Source organism: Mustela nivalis (assembly GCF_964662115.1).
Source record: "Mustela nivalis genome assembly, chromosome: 8".
NCBI classification, from domain to species: domain Eukaryota; kingdom Metazoa; phylum Chordata; class Mammalia; order Carnivora; family Mustelidae; genus Mustela; species Mustela nivalis.
This window is the reverse complement of record NC_139027.1, coordinates 119,823,132-119,833,068: the sequence shown is the minus strand read 5'-3', so window position 1 is coordinate 119,833,068 and position 9,937 is coordinate 119,823,132. Positions and strand designations below refer to the sequence as shown.

General features: G+C 51.7%; 1 protein-coding gene across 4 annotated transcripts; it reads right to left on the bottom strand.

Moving 5' to 3' along the window:
- Positions 1-670: 670 nt before the first annotated feature.
- On the bottom strand, positions 671-7,472 carry BPIFA1 (BPI fold containing family A member 1). 4 transcript variants are annotated; one of them, XR_014315741.1, is made up of 9 exons: positions 7,179-7,472; positions 5,488-5,680; positions 5,177-5,336; positions 3,653-3,760; positions 3,339-3,488; positions 2,400-2,488; positions 1,738-1,801; positions 1,291-1,365; positions 671-870 (listed from the first exon to the last, which is right to left on the bottom strand). XR_014315741.1 is itself a non-coding variant. In XM_082746021.1 (9 exons), the coding sequence occupies exons 2-8, from the start codon at positions 5,666-5,668 to the stop codon at positions 1,325-1,327; spliced, it is 789 nt and encodes a 262-aa protein (XP_082602147.1). In that variant the 5' UTR covers positions 5,669-5,680; positions 7,179-7,472; the 3' UTR covers positions 671-870; positions 1,291-1,324. The 4 variants fall into 4 exon arrangements, 2 of the variants coding, with proteins under 2 accessions (XP_082602147.1, XP_082602148.1); XR_014315742.1 differs by having other exon boundaries at positions 671-836; XM_082746021.1 differs by having other exon boundaries at positions 2,404-2,488.
- Between the last annotated feature and the right edge of the window lie 2,465 nt (positions 7,473-9,937).

Here is a 9,937-nt window from a genome sequence, read left to right as displayed (position 1 = left end):
GCACCAATAACCTTATTATATGCTTCTCCAGCGACCCTTCTCTATGTCTACTCTTATGTCTTGGACCCATTTGTCCTTCCTCCTACACTTCCTGTTTGTCATCTTTCTCATCCTCTTGCTGAGAAAACAGAAAAGAAGTCAGTATGGCTGGATGCCAGTGAGCCAAAGAGGAGTATCAGATGACCTCTGTATCCATCAGATTCCTGGATGTCTCCCCTGGGGCTCCCAGGCACTTCTATGACGCATGGCCACAGCTGAAGTCATCATCTTCCTGCCAGGGTTAGCTCATCCTCCCACATCCCCGGTTGCCTTGAGGCTCCCCAACCTGCGACATGGACAGCAACCCACACCTCACCTGCTCCCTCACCCACGCCCAGGCCCACTCCTGAACATCTCTCAGATCTGCCATTTCACTCCTTGTGTGGTGGACTTCATGTCATCCTCACTTCCTGGAAGGTCACATCTACCCCCAACCCCTTGTCCACCCCTCCTAGGCACCCCAGAGCAGTCCGAAATGCCTGCTCATCTGAATATCTCCTCGTCCAGCTTAAGACCATAAGGTTCTACAGTGTAAGGTCCGAACTCGGTTCGCTGGCCCCAGCCACCCAGGCCAGGGCTCTTTCCAAAATATTAGCCCTTGAATGATGGTGAAGAATGACAGGGCCCCCAGTGCAGAGAAAGAGCAACTTTATTTGGTGAGGAACGTGGGCTGCAACACATGCCTGGTGTGAGGGCGGGAGAGTAGTTTCCTTGGAGAGAAGGCTGCTCTGGTCCCCAAATAGTGGCCGTGTCACTGTCCAGGACGTGGGTCTGCCTCCCGTGAGCCCTCTTAGTAGCTGAGGAGAGTGGATTGAACAGCAGGAAATGGTTCTGTTGGGAGAAGCCCCGATCCGAATGGAGCCTTGAGGTCACTGACTCTTGTTGGTATTGGCCCATCATCAAGCCTGCCCTCCAGAGGAAGGGGAGGGGGCTGAGACCTCAGGCTAGGGGAGGGGGCTTGTTTCAGCCCCAAGGGGACCCCAGGGAGCTTGTTGTGCGTATGTTTGTGTGTGTGTCTTTGTATCCACATGTCCCTTGTGTGTGTGTGTGTGTGTCCACAGTCATGTGTGTTCTCTTTGTAGCTATGTGGGGTGCTGCCTGGGTCTCCACCTCTGTCAGCATGTCCATAGACTTCTCCATGTGTCTCTCTGTGTCTGTCTGTGTGGCTCTCTCTTCAGATGTCCCTGTCCCAAGCCCTCTGCTGCCTCCTGCCAGGAGGAGAGCACCCAAATCCTGGGGAACAGCACTCACCAGTTCAACAGAGGTGGGGGCCCTCCTGGAAGGCTTAGACCTTGATGACGAATTCCAGCCCATGGATCAGTAAGTCTGGAAGGTGCAGACCAGAGTGGTGATCTCAGGGTGCAGGAATTGAGGGATGTCCCACACTTCTCCTGAGCTGGGGGCGGGGGAATGGGAACTCGGGTGGTCCAACCAAGCTTAGGTGAAGCTTGGCAGGGGCAGGACCTCCTTCCACCAGCCAGGTCTGCTGCTCTCAGTGTCAGGGCTGATGCTGCGAGGGGGAAGGCAGGGCCCAGCCCTCAACATTATCTGGATAATTCAAGGCAAAAAAGAGCCCCAAAATGGGGAGAGCTGAGACTCGAAGGATCTCGTTCTCTCCCACAGTGTGCAGAGACAGAGTTCCTTGGGGGAAATCACTGCTTCTGGAAAGGGAGTGAGGCCTCGGGAGAGGGGACTTACCAGCAATGGAATGCACCAAGGTGACATCCAGCTGACTGAGAACCTTGTTGACCAGAGGGCAGACCTGAGCCGGAGGCAGAGAGAGGCATTGGGCAAAATGGTACCTGGAGGGTGGCTCTAGGAGCGGCAACCCCAGGATAGATTCTTTGGGGGAGAGTTTCTGTCATTCTTCTGTGGCTGAGAATGTTTGGTCGGAAGCAGTGTCAAAGATGGACGCTTATACATTCACACGGGTGGAAGAAGTGGAAGGCATGTATGCTCAGTGCCCAATCTTACACGGAGCCAGTGTTCGCTGTAGGATGTGACGCTTGTTTCTAAATAGGGTGGGCTGCCCCGGGAGGGGTGTGTTTCTGGGTGTCGGAGGCACCCAAGCCTAGGCTGGAAGAGCGCCTGTCTACAGCCTTTTGGGAACTTCTGGGGGCTAGGGCCAAGCCATTTCAGCTGTAATGTGGCATGCATGGGGCCTGGCCCAGAGCAGGACCCAATGGAGGCATTTTGAAGGTTGGAAAGAAGAAACATGGGTAGGTGAATCAGTGGACACATGGACTGAGGGATGGAATATACATATCAAGCTGAGGGGTTCAGAAAGGCTAACTTTAGGGGCTTCTTTCAGCCTGAGAAACTCTAAGACCCAAGGATCAGGAGCTGCCACGTTTACCCACTCACCTCGCCCTGTACTAGCTCAGGAAGGACTTGGTTCAAGATGCTGCTGATACCGTTGACAAGGCCTTGAATAGGGAGGGGAGCAAATCTGAAAGAGAAAATCCAGGGGGTGGTGCAGAGGCCAGGAGTTGATGTGGAGAGGCCTTCAGAGGGGCCGCTGTGCCCACATTGGACTCAGTGCTAAGTGACTGAAATAGGGCCTTGTCTACCCACACCCTTGTGCAGGCAAACCGGAAGGGGCCTGTCCAAAGGGAGTGGCGCCCTACACAGCAGTGCCCACCGTGGGTATACGTAGCATAAACACTTAGTTCCAGTATACGGTGGGTATTCAGGGAGACTTTGTAGAATCTATAAATGGATGAACAATGCTTGGTATGTAGTCGTCATGAGGATTTGAGATGATATGCGTGAAACACAATATATGTGTTTAGTAAACGTTAACCATGGTGGGAGGACTCTGATGTCTCATGCGTGACTTGTTCTGCCCTGTGACAGGCTAACCGAAATAAGGAATCCAGGGAGGCTGCCGAGCTATTTTCCCTCATACTGGGACAGAGGACTTTCACAACTATTTATCCTAGCGGATTCACTCAAGAACCGCAGTGTAGCTCCATATTACAAGTATCTGAGAGAGCTGAGACTCTCGCTGGGAAAACCCTGTCCAAGTTCACACAAGAACCGCTCCACCTTTCCACATGCCCCTCTGGTCACTGGGCTTGATCTCAGATTTTTTTATGGCCTACGAGCGCAAAATTGGTCAGCCAGGCTAAGAAGAGATGAGTGGCCATTCATCCATCCATCTTCCCTCCCTCCTATTCATCTTCCCACCCTTCCGTCCTCCTACTCATGTATACGCCCATCATTCCATCTTCCCAGCAGCCATCCATCCTCCCGCTGATACTGTTTCCGGGCAGGAGAAGCCAGCCCTCTGGTCTCACCCATTAAGCAAGGAGATTTGCAGGCTCCCGGGGGAGTGAGTACAGTCACCAAGAACCAGGTGAATCTTCCCCTCTTCGTTTTTCACAGCTAGCACTTGTGCAGTGATGTTTAGTTTCACAGCCAGCTTTAACAGTTGTACGGCCAGGGGCCTGCAGAGGAGAGTTTAATGTGTCTGCATCTGAGCTGAAGGCTCATGTCTGTCAGACTCCTGCGCCGCCCCACCCCCCCCCGCCCCCTCGCCCTTGTGGCTACCCACGGTCACCAGGGTCTCCTCTGGTGAGCCACCCCCCCATCCCCGTTGGGGCCCACTCACGTGTTCACATTGAGGGTTAGGCCCAGAGGGATGGTGACATAGAGACGATGACCATCCGGGCTCTGCACAAGGCCTAGTTCCAGCAGCTGGGGATTAGTGATCTTCATACTGTCCGCAGAGCAACATTGGAGGGAGGAATAGTAGTTCCTTCAGCCCCAAACCTAGAAACCACCTTTAACCCAAGCGTACTTACTCATCCCAGAGGAGGAGCTACCCATGAGGTGGGGAGGGGGGGACAGGAAGGGCATCTTGCGGCAACAAACAGCAGTGCTTCCCAGCCTCTGCACCAGGTCAGTTCCTGACACACCATGGCCCTCTTCTCATCTCAAGTCCCTGAGGTATTCCAAGATGGAGGCTGTGTCTGGCTTAAATTTGCATGCTGCATGCCAGCTCAGAGTCTTACCCAAAAGGGGCCTCCTCCATACTGGTTGACGTTGGGGAGGGATGAGCGGGTAGGCAGATGCATGGGAAAGTAACGGATTAGATGGATGGATGGATGGATGGATGGATAAGTGGATACGTGGATGAGTATGGGCAAGTGGATTAAGACATTTATGGGTAGGAATCCCTTATTCTTCCATAACTTTCGGAGGCCGGTCAGTCAACAATGGTTACCAAGGAGATTGAGGAGGAGGAAGAAGTGGGAGAGCATGGAGAGAAGACAGAAGCAAGCCTCTTCCATGAGCTGACCTCAGTGTGCCAGGTGATTACATTGCTTCCAGTCCTTTCCACAGTTTTTCTCTGTGGGTACCATGATCTCCATTTTACAGATGGAAAAACCAAACCCAGAGAGACCGAGTGCCCTGTGCCCTGTCACCCCACAGGTACATGGTCCATTTGGAAATCAAACTCAAGGCCATCTGTGTGTCATCAAGTCAGGGGCAAGCACCTGGGTGGGTGGGAGCCTTGGAAATGGCTTTGATCCATCCTATCAAGGACCCAGGCTTTGCCAACTCCCTGGCATCAAGCTTCCCATTATTGCTACTTGTTTAGGAAGCTCTCAGGTGTCTCATGGGAAGCCCCATATCAGACTGTTCACTGGCCATTACACTGAGAATGTCCTTGAAAAGAGTAGCTTACAGGTCTTTGCTTACATCAGAGACAACCTGTGCTCTCCACAGGTGAGAACAGAATTACCACGGTGCAGTGGAAAGGCCTTGGCTTTGGACTTAAGTAAATTAGAGTTTGGTCCCTGGTTCTGTGTTGCTCTAGTTGTATGAGCACAGGCACCTTTCTGTGCTTCAGCTTGCCATCTGTAAATTGGATATTATTAATTACACCTTAAAGGGTTGTCATGAAGATTATAGATGATGCTGGGGACCTAAGATAGGCTTCAGGATTGGGGGCAGTCACTGGTTTAGGAGGATTGGTGTTCCTTGCCAGGCTGTGGGAAGGGTCTCACACTGAGTCCTAGCCTCTTGTTCAGACCACCCCTCTCCCTCCTCCAGGGCCACTGTGTGGGGCTCCCAGATCTCCATCGGAGGTTCTCTGGTGAGGTGGGGACCAAGGTCTATGACTACTCACTCAATGATTTTGTTCAGGAGGGGGACCACTGAAGTCACTTTCCCAAGCAGGCCCCCAAGCAGGCCACCAGAAGTGCCTCCTCCAGTCTTCAGGACGTTCAAGAGTGGAAGGTTTTCAAGACTGCCCAACAGACCCTCAGAGAGCAGGCCAGTGCTGAGGGCTAAAAATGGGTGTAGGGGTGGATCCTTTGGGGTCAAATCTGATAATTCTGATAAAACCCCTCTCCCCCAGTCATCCCTCCCTCCCTTCCCACATTGAACAGTTGGACAGACACACACCCCTGAAAGAGGTTGTCACAGATTCTCACTTACCATCTGTTAAGCTTCCAGCAAGATCTGTGGGACTTAGGGCCTGGGCTGCAGTCCCCTCCAAAAGCAGGGTCGGGTCCAGGGGCAAGGGCAGGGCTTCCAGGGGCAAGGGTAGGGTGTCCAGCAAGGCTGTGGTCTGGGCCAGCAGCCCACAGAAGACAATGAGGCCCCCAATTTGAAACATCTCTCTTGGTATCTGTGGACAGAATGGTGGGTCCAGCGTAGCACGGCTCTCAGAGAGGAATTCATCCACCATCTGCCCCTGACCTCCAGACTCCAGGGTGTGAATGGCAATAGCTGACGCTGGTCAGCATTTCCCCTGGGCAGGCATCACGGTGAGCACTCCATGCTTAGTAACTGATTTCGCTGTAACCGTCCCCTAAGATGTGGGCACTCATCACCTGCACTGCACAGATGAGAAAGGGCAGTCTAGGGAGTTTAGGGGACTTCCCCCAAGATTGTAAGCACACAGTAGGGATAGCATCTGAAGCTAGATCTGTCTGACCCAGAGGCCTCTGTTTAAATTAAGTCACCATCACATCTATTCTCCATTCATCTGGACTTGCTTGCAATGGCCTGAATCATTGCCGCTAGTTTTCACTCTTCAGACAAAGCAAATGAAAAGGCTGAGGGATGGAACTGGCTGGCCATTTTCCCCATCAAGTCTTTTGGCCTGGGTCTAGCCTGTGATGGTTTGTGGAAGCCCTTTTAAATCACAGAATATTAGAGGTCAGATGGCCATAGCCACCAACTCATCCAGACCAATGCTGGAGAAATCCTGGGGCCATTCAAAGTCCTCATTGCATAAGGTGAATCAGGGAGCCAGAGAGGGGTAGTGACTTTCCCAAGGTCATACAACAACTTGATGGCAAGAGTTGTTGTTGCAGATAAGTCTCCGACCCCTCCAGACATGCACACTGTCTTTTCTATACCTTTCTCTTCTCCCTCAAACTAACCTGAACAAAATTTGGGGGCAACCTCTGACATCTGGCTGCCTTTTGCACTGTTCCCTCCCAGGTGTCACCAACCCTCTCCTAGGCCTATTTGGCAGCCAGCAAAGGTGCTGAAAGCTTCTTTGGGCAAAATTCCATCAACTGGCTGATTCAACCAAAGCCCCACTGTCATTGCTGTGGCTGGCTGGAATCAAAAGGGCTTTTTGGTACAAAGAGCCAGTTGTGGCCTCCCTGGGAGGTAAACGTAGACTGTGTTCTCTGAATCTCCTTTCGGAAACAGATGTTTTGTGAGTGCAGTGGAAGCTAAGGACCCTCTCCCAGAAAAATGCGTCAAAATGTACAAAATGGGGTGGATTTTAGGAGGTTTGTGGATGATCGTCTGAATCCACAATGGCAACCTCAAGTTAAAACTCCCGCCATAGAGGCTGGGGTTTAGGGTAAGAAGAGCATGCTCACGAGAAAACCCTAACATGGGATCTTGGCAGTCTGCACCTGCAGCCACATGCTCCCCATCCCCATGAAATCCCTTTTTCTGCATTTCTACATTTAAACCTTATATCCACAGCAATGGTCTTTCAGGGAGGTGGAGTGAATGACCTTTCCCATTCCCCCAAAAATTCGTCTGAAAAAGACCCTCAATGAGCGATCCTAAATGCTGCCAGCCAGTGCCCACCCCGAAGCAAGGAGCTCGGCAGCCCTATCGCCCAGGGCAGTGGAGCAGGCATGTGGAGCAGTTCTTACCCAGGCTTCTCAGAGGTCCTGGTGGGTCTCCTGCACACCTCCACCCTCTCCTGATTGCTTCTGCTGAGGAGCTAGCGTCTTTTATAGTGTGCAGATCAGGAAATGTGCAGTCGGGTGATGAGTTTCCAGAGAATTCAGAATTCTGTGATCTGGTGTCTTTCAGGGCTCTCCAAAGTAAATAATTGCCAATCACATTAGTAGGTGGGACAGTAAGCCACTTGATGGACAAGTTAAACAGAGAAAAACTTGAGATGGGGATGTTACTCAAGACTTCATGGTTTCCTGAGCAGGGCTGAGGCGGGGGGCCCATGCTCCGAGGCGGCCTGGCAGATCATGTTTGGCATACGGGGAGAGGCGGCTCTCAGGAGCCTGGGAATGGGCCTCAGTCTCGTACTGAAGCTCTTTACTATCCCTGGTCCAGTTCTTTTTCTCCATTTGGAGGATTCTGGCTCCCAAGATTCAGACTGCCACTGACTTTCCTACATCGGGGGTCTCTTGCAGGACAGTCACTTGCAGGGGGCTGCCCATCCTCGTCAGAACCCTGGGCGGGAGGAAATGCTGAGCAGGACCCGGAGGCCCAGCAGGGTGAATGCCCAAAGTCGCAGGATGGGGCAGAGTCAGAATTTCTCGTGTCGGACAATCACAGCGAAACAATGTCAACGGCCGACCCTTACGGAGCTCTTGCTGAATCCCGGCCCAGCTTTGCTTCCCGCAGATGGCATTCTCAGGAATCCTCCCGGGGGTGTGGGCTGGGAACGAGCACCCCTCTTTTACAAGAGGAAAACTGAGGCTTGTGGTGCAGGTAGGCACATCCAGGTGTGCACAGCAGGCCTGGGGCCAAGGCCAAGCCCTTCACACTGCATGTAAATCACTGTGCCGGGACGTGAAGACACCTTCCATACACTCATTGCCAATTTTGCTTTCCTGCATGTCATGATCCCATGAAATTTCACATTTATGCCCTGGAAAAGTCTGTGCAGGTTGCCAGGCCAGAAGGATGCTATGGCATCCTGGTCTCTACCTTTACCCTTCCTTCTTCCCTTCCCTAAGTGAAGTAATTAATGAGCCATTTGTCCCACTCTGGGGCCTTTGAATCCATTTTGCAGATGAAACCATTGAGACACAGAGAGGTCAAGGTCTTAGCCTGGAGAGAGCAGCTAAACCTAACACCTTATGAGTAAAAGCAGGAAGAGGAGCAGGAGGTGTGTATTTATTGAGCGCCTACTGCATGCCAGGTGCTCTTCCTACCTGAACCTCATCCTTGTCAGGAGGGGCTGCTGTTGTGGCCCCTCAAAGATCAGATGAGACGACTGAGGTTCAGAGAGGTGGACATCTTCCCAGGGATGCACAGGAAGTGAACGGTGGAGTCAGGACTCACTTCTGTGTCTTATGCCTGTGTAATCAGTGAGCCAGGCTGCCCTCCCTCGTACCAGGCCCTCCCTGGAACTGCTTTCCTTCCTGGCAGAGCCTGGCTGGTGTCTCCAACAGGCTTGTACCATGGCTCTGAACTCATTTACCCATTGAAACTCTCTCTAGACTCTTTCCACAGCTTGTGTGTCGTCAGCCATCCTCAGGGGAGTCTGATTTTTTGTTCTCTTGGTACAACTCTAGTGCTACTATCTTGGTGGGGAAACTGAGGTCATTATGTCGAGGGACTGATTAAAGTTCATGCAGCTAATTTCTGGACAGTCGACAGCCACTGGTTTGAAGCCAGGAGGCTGCTCATGTATTATGGAAGAGAGGGGATGGGTCAGGGGATGGCCAATCTGAATCGCCGTGATTCAGATCCCGTGACCCGGACAAGTAGCTCTAACCCCTTGAACTTCAGTTTCTTCATCTGCACAAGGGGAGGATGCTATCCACAGTCTGGGCTGTGGCGGGATGAGGTCTGGGGAGCAGGTGTGAATCTTGGTTCATAATCTTGTGTCTATGTTTTTCTTTCTTATGTATCTGTAGCTTAGTTACCATTTCAGATGCCAGTTTGCTGGGTAGCAGAAGCTTCCCCGCTTTTCTCTGGGGTTTTAATTCTGTCCCAAGGGTTTCATTGGTATTAAGGCATCTAAAAGGAGGCTGCCCTTTCACTATTTTGGCTGGAAGTGGAGAGACTTCCCCATGCCATCTGGCCCCCTCTTTGTTGCCAAGACAGTGTGCTTCCTTCCTGTCCAAAAGGCTCCCTTAGATTTAACATTTACTTCTTACTCCCTGTTTGACACTCAGAATTGTTCTGCTGTTTCTCAATTCCTTTGGGCCTCAGGCAGGACTGTGCGGGTCCACCCCAGCCCATCTCCCTGGACCTACCTAGACCCTCCAGTTAACATTTTCTCCCTGGGGTCTTAACACCTCTCATGGCTCTGGAAGGGGACATGGGCACAGGTGCCCTCCGTTCATGAATCCAGCACACCCACTTGGGGTTTCTGATGTCCCTTCTCTCCTGCCAAGATTTGCCTGGGAGTAGCAAGGGCACCGGACACTTTTCAGAACCCACTAGAACTATGTTCTCTTCAGTGTCTCTTGGACTTGCACACTCCCCCAGTCTGACATGGAGAATGTTCTAGTCTTGGAAGCAGGAAATCCTGCTTCAATTTATATATATGCTAATTTATGCTCTGAGTTTTGAAATGAAAAAACCCCAGGCTTAAAAAAATAAAAAGATCTAGGAAAATTGGCTCCCCCCACTTTGATGTGTAGTTCTGTGACTCTTAATAAGCATATAGTTTTACATAGCTGCCGTAATAATCAGGATATAGAAGGGCTCCGTC

Bases quoted from the DNA above. Each gene is read 5' to 3' on its own strand.
- BPIFA1 (XM_082746021.1), bottom strand. From the start codon at position 5,668: ATGTTTCAAATTGGGGGCCTCATTGTCTTCTGTGGGCTGCTGGCCCAG. The intron at 5,337-5,487 runs GTAAGTGAGAAT...ACCCATTTTTAG, and splicing joins TGCTGGAAGCTTAACAGATG to CCCTCAGCACTGGCCTGCTC. The intron at 3,489-3,652 runs GTGAGTGGGCCC...TCTCCTCTGCAG, and splicing joins CTAACCCTCAATGTGAACAC to GCCCCTGGCCGTACAACTGT.